The following is a 16,529-nucleotide window of genomic DNA, read 5'->3' as shown; positions in this document are numbered from 1 at the left end:
AACTTCACTAAGACTTTTGAAATGCTCTGTATTATGTGCAATAATGCAGACATGTTTTAAGTTTCTCAAATTTTTATTTGTATCCTAGTTGCCCAAAAGTAGAGGATGTCCTCAGAAGCTCAAGGACTAAAAGAACTTAATAGAAATATTTGTCTATATCTAACTTCAAAGAGTAAAAAGTGGGATTGGCACATAGGTGCTGTGCCACTAAAACTGAGCCACTTTAGCGGTTCATATGCAGAGGCTTTCAAAATATTATATAAAACTAATTTGCTTATTCAATGCCATATCAATCAAACTACCAAAAACTATTTTATAGAGCTAGAAAATATCATAACAGAATTCATCTGGAAAAACAAAAGATCAAGAGTATCAAGGGAATCAATGAAAAAAAGTGAAGGAAGATGGCCTAGCCAAACCAGATCTCAAATTGGTTTGGTTTTTTTTTCTGGGGTTTTTGTTTTTTGTTGGTTTTTTTTGTTTGTTTTTTTGCTTTTTGGAGGGGGGAGGGCAGGGCAATTGGGGTTAAGTGACTTGCCCAAGGTCACGTGGCTAGAAAGTGTTAAGTGTTTGAGGTCTTCCTGACTCTAGGTCTGGTGCTCTATTCACTGTGCCACCTAGCCACCCCATCAAACTGTTTTATAAAGTGGTAATCATCAAAACAGTACGGTATTGGCTAAGAAATAGAGTAGTGGATCAGTGGATTATTAGATACATAATACATTGTAGTAAATGACCATGGCAATTTAGTGTTTGATAAACCCAAAGAACCAAACTTTAAGGACAAAAACTCACTATTTGACAAAAACTGTTGGGAAAACTGGGAACAGTATGGCAGAAATTAGATATAGACCAACATCTCACACTGTATACTGAAGTATGGTCAAAGTGGGTACATGATTTAGACATAAAAGGTGATACCACAAGCAAATTAGGAATAGTTTACCTGCCAGATTTATGGGTAAGGGAAGAATAAGAGACAAAAACAAGACCAAACAAGAGACAAAGAGCACTATAAAATGTAAAATGTACAATTTTGGTTATATTAAATTAAAAAGAGTTTTGTACAAACAAAATTAATGCAACCAAAATTAGAAGGAAACTAGAAAACTGAACAAAATTTTATAGCAAATATCTCCGAGAAAGGCCTCATTTCTTACGTATATAGAAAACAAGTCAAATTTATAAGAATATAAATCATTCCCCAGTTGATAAATGGTCAAAGGATACGAACAAGTAGTTTTCTTTTTTCTCCAATTTTTCTGTTTGTTTTTATAAATTTATTTATTTTTAGTTTTCAAAATTCACTTTCATAAGTTTTAAAGTTTCTCTGCCTCAAAAATAAATAAATAAATAAATGAAATTTCTCTGCTTTCCTCTCCACCTCCCCAAGATGGCATGCAATATGATATAGGTTCTACATACATTATTAAGCATATTTTCACATTAGTCATGTTGGATAGAATAATTAGAACAAATGGGAGGAACTACGAGAAAGAAAAAACAACAAAACAGAAGAAAACAAAAAAAGAGAGCAAATAGTATGCTTTGGTCTGGACTCAAATTCCATGTTCTTTTTCTGGATGTGGATGGCATTTTCCATCATGAATCTTTTGGAGTTGTTTTAGGTCCTCACATTGCTGAGAAGAGCAAAGTCAGTCATTGCACAATGTGACTGTTACTGTGTACAATGAACAAGTAGTTTTCAGATCAAGAAATCAAAGCCATCTATAGTTATGTAAAAAAATGTTCTAAATCACTATTGATTAGAAAAAATGCAAACTAAAACAACTCTGAGGTACTACCTTATACCTGTCAGATTGGCTAATGTGAAAGAAAGGAAAACAAATGTTGGAGGTGGTGTAGGAAAACTGGGATACTAATCTAACCATTCTAGGGAGCAATTTGGAGCTATGCCCAAAGAAGCTATAAAATTGTGCATACCTTTTGATCCAACACTACCACTACTGGGTCTATATCCCAAAGAAGGACTTATTTGTACAAAAATATCTATAGCAGCTCTTTATGTAATGCTAAGAATGGGAAATTGAGGGGATACCCATCAATTTGGGATAGGTTGAACAAGTTGTGGAATATGATTGTAATGGAATATTATTGTGCTATCAGAAATGATGAAAATGGTGATTTCAGAAAAACCTGGAAAGACTTACATGAACTGATGCATTGTGAAGTGAGCAGAACCAGGGGAACGTTGTATAAAGTAACAGCAATATTATATGACAAATAGCAATCTAAGACAATCCCAAAGGACTCATGATGAAAAATGTTATCCACCTCCCAGAGAAAGAATTGATGATGAATACAGATTAAAGTATACCCTTCCTTCCTTCCTTCCTTCCTTTCTTCCTTTCTTCCTTCCTTCCTTCCTTTCTTCCTTCTTTCCTTCCTTCCTTCCTTCCTTCCTTCCTTCCTTCCTTCCTTCCTTCCTTCCTTCCTTCCTTCTCCTTTCTTTCTGTTTTCTTTCACAAAATGACTAATATGGACATATGTTTTACATGATCGTATATGTATAACCTATATTAGATTGCTTACCATTTTGGGGAGTGGGGAGGGAGTAGAAGAAGGAATAAAATTTGGAACTCAACTTAAAAAAACACAAATGTTAAAAATTGTTTTTACATGTACTTGGGAGAAAATAAAATATTATTTAAAAATATTATATAAAACATCAGTACTTATAGCAATATTAAATGACCTCTGGACTAAGAATCAGATCATTTGGGGTTTAGTCTTCAAATTCTATGACTTTAACAAGTCATGTCCACTTTCTGGGCTTCATGAATGATGTTAAGAAATGAGATGATCGCTTAGGTTCCTTCCCATTCTGAGATGTTAGGATTCTAATTATTAGCTCTCTTGCCATTAGCCTTTCTAATTTCAAGACATTTCTCACTAAGAAAATATTTGATCCTTTGCTAGATAACAAGGATTTTTTATAAAAGTACCATTTATTGAAAAAATGAGTTGTCATCTTAGAGTTACAGAAGTTTAGAATTGGAAGAAATATTCAAGATAATCTGGTCCAGCCTCCTCATTTCATAGATAAGAAAACTGAAGCCCAAAGAGGGGAAATGACTTGCTTAGGGTCACAAAACTAGCTGGTGGCAAAGTAAGAACTACTAATGATAGCTGACAACTATATGTCATCTTTGCAATAGCCTCATGGGGTCAGTGGTAAAAACCCAAGCATTCTTGACTCCCATTTGAGTTCATCTTCTTGTTTACTTTTTCCTTATGCTTATTTTTTTTAACCACAGGTCTTCTGGCAGCAGGTACCAATAAAGGACAGGTTGCTATGTGGAAGAAAGTACCAGTGGGCAACCAGAACTCTCAGATCCTAGAAGGCAAGGACAAGTGGAGTCTGCAAACCCCAACTGAGCTGGAAGGGAATATCACTCAGATAAAGGTCACTGAAATGCCTATTTTCAGTCTACTTATTTGAGATAAAGGATATCTCTTTTCATGCTATCTAGTTGAAAAATATAACTCTTTGAAGATAAATTAAATTTTAATTTCACAGCTAATAATTCCTATGCAAATCCTTCTGTAAATTTTTTAACCAACCAGAATGTAGCCTGAATGGTGACAGCTCTTCCTTTCAATGTCTCTATGTATATGTCTGCATGTATAGGTTCCATGTCCTCCCAATCTCCGACCTCCCCCCCAAACTGTCAAAACAATTTTCTGCAGAATGAGGTAACTGGTCAACTCTGGAGATGGTTTGCCAGTTGAAAAGAAAATGCAAAGCAGAGACTGGTCAAATTACAACCTGATGGTGATGCCAGTTGCCAAGTCAACAAACATTTATTAAGCTTCTACTTTATGCCAGGCACTGTGTTAAGCACTGGAAGTACAAAGAAAGGCAAAGGAAAATACCTGCCTTCAAGGAACTTGCAGTCTGGTGGGGGAAAAAACATGCAAATAACTATGTATGCACAAGATATACATGGATAAATTGGAGGTGATTTAAGACAGAAGTTACTAGTATTAAGGGAAACTTGGAAAGGCTTCTTGGAGAAAGGTGGATTTTATCTGAGACTTGAGGAAGCCAAAAAAAACAAGAGTTGGAAACAAGGAGGGAGGAAATTTGAGGCATCAGGCAAAGTCAGTGAAAACGCACAGTTGAGAAGTGGTATTTCTTATGCAAGGAACAAGGAGGTCAGTGTCATAGGATCACAAAGGAAATAGAGGCAAATAAGTGTTAGCTGTTGTCCTTTGTTCTCAAAGAGAACCAAAATGACATCACTATGTAGGAAAGGAGAAAGACCTTCATATGAGACAGGAGGGATTAAAGAGATAATGGTAGAAGGCATCTGAATAATATGAGATTAGGAGGAAGGGAGAAGTAGCTCTTGGTGAATGATTTCTATTTTTTTCAGTAAAATATGAGGCAGAGTTCTTAGCTGGGGAGATGGGATAATACAGAACCATGGGATGTTTAAGGACAGATGAAAACATTTGGAAAAGCCACTGTGGTAAATGGGAAAATAAATTGATTAGGAAGTTGTAAAAGGATTGCCTTGCTACAGTCAGGGCCCAGTTGAGATTATGTTAACATAAATTTGTAGTGGACACAGTCAGCACAATTTTGTGATTATTCTCTAGCTTCATTTAACAGCTCATGAATAGAAACACAGGCAGCAAGTAATGGGGCTACTCCTAGTCTGGGACTTGGCAGGGTAAGATTGACAGTAGGATAAGGGTACAAGGAACTCGAAAGTATAGTGTAGACTTGTACTGGTTCATTGTGGGGTTAAGATGGAAAAGGAAGTAGAATATAGCCAGTGCAGAGGTGATGGCCTAGGAGAGAACTTAGGGAAGGAGAGACTGGAGGTCACAGTGAGGATGAAAAGTAGTAAGATTTTAAGGCAAAAGGAGAATTGGAATGACAATAGGTTATGATCATATACAAGGAATTCCAGATTCCATAAACATGGAAGTAGAACACTTATAGGTGATGGCAAGATGAATGGTATGACCCTCTCTGTGTGTAGTTAAGATGGAATGGAGAAATTGGCAAAATGAGTTTATTGAGGAACTTAAATTAGGGTGTTTTAGGGAATATCAGTATATATGCTGAAGTCCCCTAGCATAAAGATAGGAGTTGGAAAGAGGCACTAAATTTATTGAGGAAGGAAGGAAAGTATTCTGGAAGCTGGTAGATAACAAGAAGGAAAATATGAGCAAGTAGTCTCTTTCCCTTCAAGCCTGTACAACTGTGTGACAGAGGAAAGATATTTTATGTCAAATGGTTACTGATAAGTCTTTAAATCATAACAAGAGACTAATTAACTTCTGAAGAAAGAAATTTTAAAAATCAGTGTCCCTCAAGGTGTTTTTTATCTTTTAAAACCGGAAAGCACTTAAGCCAGACATTAAAAATTATGTTACAAGTAACACAAATTTGTAGACATTCATTCCCATTTTTTAACCTCTTGATCTGATTTCATCTTCTATTATATTGACGACATATTATGATGCTCATTAATAGACTGTGAGTCAAAGGTATATGAAAAGATCCTATCATGTCACTGACAACAGGGAAAATACTTTGATACTATCCAGGTGCCTGTTAGGTACCTGAACCCCTATGATTAAAGCTCAATTTCCCAAATTTGCATTTGAACTCCAGACATTGTTTGGAGAAACATTCTGTTAGACAATCAGTGCAGATCTTAAATTAAGGGTTCTTCACCTGGATACATAAACTTAAAAAAAATTCTGACAACTGAATTTCAGCACAATTGGTTTCCTTTGTAATTTTGTGAATTTTATTTATGCATTTAAAGAAATTATTCTAAGAAGGGTTATGTAAGCTTCACCATACTTTTATACAAAACACAAAAAAGGTTAAGAATAAATTTGTGTATTTTTAAATACAAAAGAAAATATTCAGTTCTGATTTGAAGAGGCAACCATATGAGTTAAGTTCCTTAAAAAGCAAAGAAACTAAAACAACAAATCACAACCCATTCAATTGTTACATGTATATATCAGTGCCATTATTTATGACCTATTTATAAAGCAGAACTATAGCATTCATTTACATGTTAGCATGTGCTTAGGATTGTTATAGGCATTTGTGACCATATTTTTTAGGAGACAAAACAAAGGAACATTTTCATCAACAATATAGTTTCTGTACAAAATTGGAATATTATACATCAGAGATAAGGTTTTATTGATTAAGAACTCAGTTACATCTTTCTATATCTACAGTGTCATCAATCTAAATTTTTAAGCAACATTTTAAAGATTTTTTTTTTAGAGAATACATAGCTTGCCGATTAATTTTGTCCACCATGTGGCTGCTTTCCTGGGATCACAAATGTGCACTATGTATCTTGTGTATAAGCTGATATGGATGATATAGTAGCAGTTATAAAGTAAAGGGATTACTTGTGAGATGATTTTATCTTATTCTGGTACAGTAGTTGGGTTTAGAGTAGTCACTTTTCAACTTCTGCTAACCACAAACCTAAAACAGACCTGGTGATGCTCTCTAGAGTAGATGCTTAGTCTAAATTCTTTGTAATCTCTGTTGCCACATTGGTGGAGACTTTGGGTATTATATTGAGTGTTATACATTGTATTGAGAGTGATACTTTTTACAATAGTGATCCTTCTCATATTTAGAGGCAATTAAATGGTGCAGTAGAGAGAGCGCTGGGTTTAGAGTCAGTAAGACCTAAGTTAAGCCTTGCTTATTCACGCACTAGCTGTGTGACCTTGGGCAAGTCACTTCATCTCTGCTTGCCTCAGTCTCCTCAACTGTAAAGATGGGGACAATAATAGTACCTGCTCCTAGGGTATTTGTGAGACTCAAATGAGCTTAGATTAGTGAAGTGCCTAGCACGGTGCCCAGCACAAATATTTAATATATGCTTATTTATTTTTTTAATATCTATCAATGTATTGAGGTCAAAGAAATCCCTTTATCGCTACTTATGTATTTTCTCAACTGCTTCCACACTTGTGCCTTTAAATCAAGAAGCAGTTTTCCTAGCGTAAAATTCTTGGTTATCCTAAGTTTGGAGTAAATGTCAGTCAGCAAATCTAATTTTTCTAATCCCTAGAAAATTATTTATTAACTCTAGAAGTTAGTTATCAAGCATTTTCGTCTTAGCAACTCTATTCTTTTTCAAATTCCTGATGTTTCTCTTTCACTATTCAAATGCAGTGGGGCTCCAGGAAGAACCTTCTGGCAGTGAATAACATCAGCTCTGTGGTCATCCTCAGTGAGCAGGCAATGTCGTCCCACTTCCACCAGCAGGTGGCAGTGGTTCAGGTGTCACCGAATCTGCTGAACGTGACCTTCTTCTTCACGGGAATGACATACAGCCTGCGCACAGAGATGCACATCAGTGGTGCTTTTGCCACCAAGGTAATAAGAATGACCCTTCATCTTAAACTAAATGGAACACATTCAATTTAGAATAGATTCCCAGTTGGAGTATTAGTCTCTCTTAGGATGACAAATGGCAATCCTTGATTCTGCTCTTAGGATCTCTCATGTTCTTCTGGCATCTCAGCATCTTTTCATGGATGCACACCTAATCTATCACCTCTACACTGAAAATAATATTTAAAAAGCTGAGACTTATTTTGAGTAATGTCAACACAGGCTTAGTGTCTGCTCTCAGAGAATACCAAATGGGAAGGAGTTACTAAATAAAACATAGAGAGAAAAAAAGTTTCCAATGTAAGGGCAGAATTTCACTTTAAAAAAAATTTTCCCTTTAATTATACTTATTCTTTTCAGGATGCTGTTGCAGTCTGGAATGGGAAACAAGTTGCTATCTTTGAGCCCTCTGGAGCCACATTGCGAAATGCAGGTAAAGCCCATTTCTTTTCAAAAACGAATAAAGTTCTAAACTAATTATTTTACCTTTCTGACAAGGTTCAGATGGGTGTATATTTCCAAGATGATCTCTACATAAGAGAAGAGAGCAGGGAATGATGTCAGGGATTTCGAGATGAAGAAAAGGAGAGAGGAAAAGTTCACATCAAATGACTTAAATTTTCTCAGTAGAGTAAAGCAAAGTTTTAGCTAAGGTGGGGTGAGAGAGAGAGGCTTAAAAAGAAAAAAAGTTTGGAATAACTTCTGTGAAGACTTGAGAGGGAATCACAGAGAAAACATTGCCTTGCTATAGGGAGGAGCTAGTTGAAATTAAATAACATGAAGTTATAACATACCCAGTCAAAATGGTTATTTGATTTCTTCTAGTTCCATTCAGCAGCATGTAATTAAGAGTGGAGGAGGCAGATAATGATAGTAATCTAGGTTTGCCAAGTAATCAGAAGTGATAGGGCAAGAGGGTAAGGACTTCAAGAGTTTATGACCATGAGAATTTGAATTGGCTAACTCTAGGGTCAAGATTTGAAATGAAGAAGGCTAGGAGTTGAGGAGGAAAGGAAGATGGTAAGACAGGTGCTTAATTCCTTGAGAAAGGAGGATAAAGTTGGTAATGGGAGGTTCTAGAAGTGACTGTGGGGATAGTCTGACCATTCAAGTACCAGCAGTGTGGGATAGGAGGGAAGGGAGGTGTAAGGGGAGGTATAACCTTTGCTAGAAACCATGGCCAGGGATGGGATACTATCACAGTTCTCATGGCTAATAGATGGAAGGAATGTAAGAGAAAGAAATACAAAATGAAGGGAAATATGCTCACAATTGTACAGCAGTTCCAAAGGACACAGGAGAAGGGGTGGATTAGGTTGGAATTGGGCATGGGTGTGTATTAGAGTTGAAGAGAATGGAGATAAGAGAACAGAAGGTAAGGGTGTCCTAGTGCTTCCTCTTCATACATACAAACATATCTAGTATGTGTATACCTATATATGTACTGGTTGAGAAGGAATTTGATGTAATGGATAGAGGGCAAACCTTAGAACCAAGAAGGCCTGGCTTCAGGTCCCACCTCTGTCCCTACAGATGTCAATTGACCTCCCAGAGCTCGAAGTAACTGTAGGCAACAACTAAAAGTGCTGATTTGCTTTGCTGTAAAGAGTTTCCTTGTTCAGAAGTTTCCTTTAACAATGAAATCATAGGTCCAGTCCCTGTTCTCATTCCCTGTGTACATGTTGTCTTCCTCCAGCTAGACTATAAGCTCTTTGAGGGCAATTGCTCTGCTTTTATCTTTGTATCTCTAGAGACTAGCAATAGTGCTTGCACATAGTAGGCACTTAATTAATGTTTATGGATTGGTTAAAGTATAATTAAGCAAAATAATTCAGCCCACTAGCTGTTTCTGGAAATTCATGTCTTTTTCTGTACCACCAGTCTGTGACACTTTTTCCTAAGAGGTATTATCATTTGTCTTCTGAAATCATGATAGGTTGCTGTGCTGATCAGAATTCTGTAGTCTTTCAGGGTTGTTTTCCTTTTCATTGTTATGGTCACCATGTAAATTGTTCTTCTGGTTTCACTCATTTCACTCTAAATCAGTTCAAGTCTTGCCAGATTTTTCTGAACTTGTCATATTCTTTATTTATTATGGAACAAAAATATTTCATTACATTCATATGCCTCAACCATTCATTCTCCAATTGATGGAAACCTATTTGGTTTCCAATTCATTTTTTTTAAAGCAATTGGGGTTAAGTAACTTCCTCAAGGTTACACGGCCAGTTATTTTTGTGTGGGTGCCGAGTATCTGAGACCAGAACCAATCCCGGGTCTCCTGACGCTGGGGCCGACGCTCTTACTCACTGTGCCACCTGGCCGCACCTAAGCAATTGGGGTTAAGTAACATGCTCAAGGGTGCACAGCTAGTTATTTTGTGTGGGTGTTAAGTATCTGAGGCCAGAACCGATCCCAGGTCTCCCGACTCTGGGGCTGGTGCTTTTACTCACTGGGCCACCTGGGCGCCCCTCTGATTCATTTTGCTACAATAAAAAATTATCCCATAAACATCAGTCCTATCTCTCAATTTTCTACTTCTTTGGGAGTATATGCCTACTACTCTTATTACTGGGTCGAAGGGTATGCACAGTTCAGTGACATTTAGTGTGTAGTTTCAAATAATTTTTCAGAATGATTGAACCAGTTCATAGCACCTCCAACAGTGCAGTAATATTCTTGTCTTCCTGTGGTCCCTCCAAGAACTACCATTTTCATCTTTTGTCATCTTTTCCAGTCTGTTGGGTATGAGATGAAACCTCATATTTGTTTTAATTAATACTTTCTTCAAGAAGAAAGTTGAAAGGTATTGGATATGGTAAAAACCAAATGACACAAAATAAAATTGACTCTATCTTAAGTGACAGGAAACAACTGGTTATAGACAATAGCAGTCAGTTCAGAATTAGTGTCTGTGAGCAGTCAAAATATCAGCAGGTGAGTGTAAAGGTGAAAGTCTATACCAAATTGGAATAAAGCACAAGATGAGAAGAAAACAAAAGTTCTTTGTCAATGTAGACAAAGCTACTGACTTTGTATAATAAGGAATGGACAAAGGTCAAGACATTGATTCTTATCACCATCATTTCTTGGAGAGGTCAAGCCACAACAAAAAGGCCAAAAGAGCTGAGAGCCCCCTTTGCCAAGCAGTCATGTGGCATCCAAGGGCAACAATAGTTTAGAGTATATATTCATTTGTAAAACAAGGAAAAACATGATGGAAAATTATGGGTGGTATCACATCCCAAAACCATGTAAAGAAATAGAAGGAAAAATGTGATTGCAAAGAGTTTAGCATGAGGCTCAGCGAAGCCAGATAATCCCAAGAGTGTTTGTAGATGAAAGTAGGAGGAGGAGGATAACCAATAGACACAAAATGAAGCAGCGCTCTTGGTATTGCTGTAGTCTCATCTATGGTTATTGTGAAGCAGCTTCCCTTGGATTCTGCATCCACAATGCCGGAGCCTGTCAGAACCCTCAGATCTTTCTTCTTTCATGTGGTGATGTCGAGTTATACCTTCCCTAACCTGTCCTTGTGCAGTTGATTTTTTTTTTTTACCTAAAACACAGAACTTGACTTTTACTCTCTTTTAAGTTTCATCTTATTAGACTAAGCCTATTATTTTAGCCCATCATATCTTTTTGGAATTCGACTCTGTTATGAAGAAACAATGGCTCTTAAGATAAAATCATGAAGAGAGTCTGGACCTAACAAAATACATTCAGAAGAAATATAAGCTGGTGGTTACAGGCACACGGGAATTGATTTTCAAGACCTCAAAAATAGATCTTTTCCAAAAGAGAGGATCCCAGATGATTTCTGAAAGGTGACTAAGAAGGCAACAAGCACTAAGAAACAAGTTTGTCATCTTATCTTTATAAAATATTTGCGAACGTTCTATGTGTATCCAGTGTATTTATGTTGAAGATATGTCAAGGGAACAGTCAGGTTTTAGAAGTTGATTTTCTGGGGCGGCTAGGTGGTGTAGTGAGTAAAGCACTAGCCCTGGAGTCAGGAGGACCTGGGTTCAGATCTGGCCTCAGACACTTAACACACACACGCACACACACACACACACACACACACACACACACACAAATTAACCATGTAACCTTGGGCAAGTTACTTAATCCCAATTGCCCTCCAAAAGGCAAAAAAAAAAAAAGTTGATTTTCTACAGATTACATATTTCTGAAAGATTGCATATTCATAATCACACAACCAACTTAGAAGAGGAAATAATATAATATTCCTCTAAGTCTATTGTTTGTTATTTTTTTTAAAGGTGGATTTGGTAGAACAAAATGCAAACTTAAAGTCTCTTTCCAGACACATTTGTTATGATCATATGAGGGAGGGGCAGGTAGGTGGTGCAGTGAATAGACCACCAGCCCTGGAGTCAGGAGGACCTGAGTTCAAATCCAGCCTCAGACACTTAATCCTCACTAGCTATGTGACCTTGGGAAAGTCACTTATCCCCAATTGCCCTGCCTTACCCCCTCTCAAAAGACAAAAAAAAAATCATGTGAGGGAATCTGTGATAAATTCAACCATGGAGGTAATTTTGTTAATTGATCCAATCAACAACATAAAAATTCAGGCAAAGGGGCGGCCAGGTGGCTCAGCAAGTAAGAGCACTGGCCCCAGTGTTGGGATGATCTGGGGAATCGAATCCAGGCTCAGATACTTAGCACCACACACAGAAATAACTAGCTGTGTAACCTTGAGCAAGTTACTTAACCCCAATAGCTTTAAAAAAAAATTCAGGCAAGCCATAAAATAGGAAACTTATTCACCTAAGGTATCCAACAGGATCATGAAGGATATCCTAAACCAAATCCAAATCTACCCTAACTGATAGCAAGGATCTTAAAATCCTCCTGATCACAAATGACATTGTACTAACTTTGCCAAGTCTTGGAACAGCATTTATTCTCTTTAGCAACACCCATATTTATTTGATTTGGCCTAACCAAACTAATTTAATTTAGAAGATATTGGCATAAGTACTAAAAAATGCTAAAAAGAATAGATTAAAATTTAATATTACCTAGATTACAGCATGTAGTTGTCCCTTTGAGTTAGTGACTAGTCCATTAGGATATATCTATCTTGAAAATGTGCTACAGATAGTCAGTGACCTAGGCCCAATATTGGATAGGAGAAGGAAATATGGCCAGATTTCATTTGGAGGATTTTTAGTAATCCAAGTTGCTCACTACCACAAAAGCCCATCTTTTAAAATAACTGTATCCTCCTATAGCTATATGACTGTGAGTCATGGAACATGATTTTTTTAAGGACAGTTCTGTTTCTGGGTGGCACGTTTTAGAAAGTATGTTGACAACTTGAAACATGTCCTGAGAAGAATAGCTAGGATGGTGAGAGGACTGGGTACCATGTCATACACAAATTGATTAAAGGAACTGCCAATGTATATTAGCCTGGAGAAGAGAAGTCTTAGTGAGGACATTACAGCCACCTTCAAGTCAAGTTAAAAAGATATTAAAATTGTTCTGTCTGATCCCAGAGAGCAGTAGATGGATTTGGAATTGATTAAAATAACAATCTTTATTGGAACCAAATTGAATTGCTCTAGTGTAGAAATCTAAGGATCTGGATTTATACACTAGTGCTGTTTCACATTTTTATGAATGACTTGGATGAAGGCATAGTTAGTAAGATTGTCCAATCTTCAATTGTCATAAAGCAAAAGTGTATAGCTAACATGTTGAACACCAGAGCCAGGTCTTAGAAAGATTTCTATGAGCTAGAAATTTGGGACAAATCTAATAAAAAGAAATTTAGTGTTTTGCTTCTGATTACCCCTTCCTCCAATTTACCTTCCCTTCTATCACACCCCTCCACCCCTGCCTTCTCTTATCCCTTTCTCCTTCTATTTTCCTGTAGAGTAAGATAGATTTCTATACCCCCTTGCCTGTGTTTCTTATTTCCCAGTTGCATGTAAAAACAATTTTTAACATTAGTTTTTATAATTGAGTTCCATATTCTCATCCTCCCTCCCTACCCAACTTCATTGAGAAGGCAAACAATTCAATATAGGTTATACATGTGTAGTCATGCAAAACACTTCAATAATAGTCATGTTGTTTCCTTTCACCCTGTCCTTCCTCAATAGTGTTTGCTTCTGATTACCACCTCCCCGAATCTGCACTCCCTTCTAGCACCCTTCCCTCTCTTATCCCCTTTCCCCCTACTTTCCAGTAGGGTAAGATAGATTTCCATACCCAATTGAGTGTGTATGTTATTCCCTACAGCCATTCTGATGAGAGTAAGGTTCACTCATTTCCTCTCACTTCCTCCCTCTCCCCCTCTGCTGTAAAAGTGTTTTTCTTGCCTTTTTAATGTGAGATAATTTACCCCATTCTGCCTCTCCCTTTCTCCTTCTCCAAGTACATTCCTCTCTCATCCCTTAATTTTATTTTTTAGATATCATCCCTTCATAGTCAACTCACCCTCTGCCTTCTGTCCATATATATTCCCTCCAGCTACTCTAATAATGAGAAAGATCTCATGAGTTACAAATATCATTTTTCCATGTAGAAATGGAAACAATTTAACTTTGATAAATTCTTTATGATTTCTCTTTCCTGTTTACCTTTTCATGCTTCTCTTGAGTCTTGTATTTGAAAGACAAATTTTCTATTTAGCTCTGCTTTTTTCTCAAGAATGCATAAAATTCTTCTATGTCATTGAATTTTTCCCCCTCATTGATTACACTCAGATTTGCTGGGTAGGTGATTCTTGGTTTTAATCCTAGCTTCTTTGACCTCCAGAAGATTGTATTCCAAGCCCTCTGATCTCTTAATGTACAAGCTGCTAAATCTTGTGTTATCCTGATTGTGTTTCCACAATACTTGAATTGTTTCTTTCTGGTTGCTTGCAATATTTTCTCTTTGACCTGGGAACTCTGGAATTTGGCTATAATATTCCTGGGAGTTTTTGTTTTGGGATTTCTTTAAGGAAGTGATCAGTGGATTCTTTCAATTCCTATTTTACCCTCTGATTCTAGAATATCAGGGTAGTTTTCTTTGATGATTTCTTGAAAGGTGATGTCTAGGCACCTTTTTTTTTATCATGGCTTTCAAGTAGTCCAATAATTTTTAAATGATCTCTCCTGGATCTATTTTCCAGGTCAGTTGTTCTTCCAATGAGATATTTCACATTGTCTTCTATTTTTTTTTCATTCTTTTGGCTCTGTTTTATAATTTCTTGATTTCTCATAGAGTTTCTAGCTTCCATTTGCTCCATTCTAATTTTTAAGGAATCATTTTCTTTAGTGAGCTTTTGGGCTTCCTTTTCTGTTTGGCCAGTTTTGCTTTTTAAGTCATTCTCCTCATTGGCTTTTTTGGATCTCTTTTTCCATTTGGTCTAGTATTTTTTTTTGCTTTTTGGAGGGGGGAAGGCAGGGCAATTGGGGTTAAGTGACTTGCCCAAGGTCACAAAGCTAGTAAGGGTTAAGTGTCTGAGACCAGATTTGAACTCAGGTCCTCCTGACTCCAAGGCCAATGCTCTATTCACTAGTTTTTTTTTTAAGGTGTTATTTTCTTCAGTATTTTTTTGGGTCTACTTTAGCAAGCTATTGACTTGTTTTTTATGATTTTTTTTGCATCATTCTCCTTTCTTTTCCCAATTTTTCCTCTACTTCTCTTACTTGATTTTCAAAATTCTTTTTGAGCTCTTCCATAGCCTGAGACCAATTCATATTTTTCTTGGAGGCTTTGGATGTAGGAGCTTTGACTTTGTTGTTGTTTTCTGAGTATATGTTTTGATCTTCCTTGTTGCCAAAGTTAGATTCTATAACCTGAGTTTTTTTTCCCATTGTTTGCTCATTTCCCAGCCTATTTCTTGACTTTTTAACTCTTTGTTAAGGCAGGGCTGTGCTTTCAGTATGGAGGGCATACTGTCCCAAGCTTCAGGGGTTTTGTGCAGCTATTATCAGAGATACTTCTAGGGACCTGTAAGTTTTCAGTTCTTCCAAGGTGGTTTGATCTAAGGAGAAGTGTTTGTTCCTCTTCTGGTCTGTGCTCCAATTTGTGAGTGACTACAGGCACTCTTTTCTGCCTTGGAACTGTGAAGAGGGTTCCCACTTCACTGCTGCCATGAGCTCTGCTATGCTTGTGCTTCTCCTCACCCCAGGACTGCCTCCCAGGACTGTGACACAAATTCAAATAGGGGAAAAGCAACAGAGTCCTGTCTCAGTGCCAGCAAAGAGACCTCTGGTAATCTCCTTATAATTAGTTGTTTAATCCCTTACTGTCTGTGGACTGACAGCTCTGGAAGCAGCTGCTGCTACTGGCACTGCTGCTACCACCACCAATTCAGTCACTCCCCAGGTCTGCTCCTGGTTTGCTGGTACCAGGGCTGTGTTGTGGCCAGGGCTGGACTTTGCTCTTCTCTCACCCAGGTCCAATAGCCTTTTCCTACTGACCTCTAAGTTGTCATTGGTATTTGTAGGCTGAGAAGTCTAGAAAAGCCACAACTGCCAGTGATTCAGTCCCCTGAGGGCTGCTCTGGGTTTTCTAGGGCCTGGTCTGTGCTGGCACAGCCTGTGTTGGACTGTGCTCTTCTCTTAGCCTGGTGCAACAGACCTTTCCTGTTGATGTTCCAGGTTGTCTTGGGCTGGAGATTTGTTTTACTCTGTCTTTTTGTGGGTTTTGCTGCTCTAGAATTTGCTTAGAGTAATTTTTTACAGGTATTTGGAGGGGCTTGGGGGAGAGCTCTGGCAAGTCCCTGCTTTTACTCTGCCATCTTGGCTCCACCTCCCTGATCCCTAATAAAAATAAATTTAACAAGAATAACTGGAAAGTCCTCCACTGGGGTTCAAATCATCATCTGTGAAAGTTCAGTGTGGATAGTCAGGGGAAGTGCAGCCAGACAATTGATCCGGCAACAAGAATTTATGAAACACCTATATGCCAGGCAGTATACAGTGCTCTGGGGATACAGATACAATGAATGAAACAACCCCTACTCACAGGGAGCTTACATGTTAACAGTACAAGTCTATCTGTAAGTATATACAGAATAAATGTAAATACAGAAATAGTCTGGGGAAACGAGCAAACAATAGGAAAAAAAAAA

General features: G+C 37.5%; 1 protein-coding gene across 2 annotated transcripts in view; it reads left to right on the top strand.

Annotated features, from left to right (window-relative positions):
- Window positions 1-16,529, top strand: part of IFT140 (intraflagellar transport 140) — a 179,590-nt gene that overhangs the window by 39,355 nt on the left and 123,706 nt on the right. For both annotated transcript variants that reach the window (XM_069108847.1, XM_069108852.1), the window contains 3 exons: window positions 3,279-3,427; window positions 7,202-7,405; window positions 7,784-7,856. In XM_069108847.1, coding sequence (XP_068964948.1) covers window positions 3,279-3,427; window positions 7,202-7,405; window positions 7,784-7,856 — 426 coding nt within the window. The remainder of the gene's footprint in view (window positions 1-3,278; window positions 3,428-7,201; window positions 7,406-7,783; window positions 7,857-16,529) is intronic.

Source organism: Petaurus breviceps, unplaced genomic scaffold (genome assembly GCF_028583685.1).
Source record: "Petaurus breviceps papuanus isolate PSGF00001 unplaced genomic scaffold, PetGlider_PUasm1.0 138, whole genome shotgun sequence".
In the NCBI taxonomy this organism is placed as follows: Eukaryota; Metazoa; Chordata; class Mammalia; order Diprotodontia; family Petauridae; genus Petaurus; species Petaurus breviceps.
This window is presented reverse-complemented; position numbering and strand designations above follow the sequence as displayed.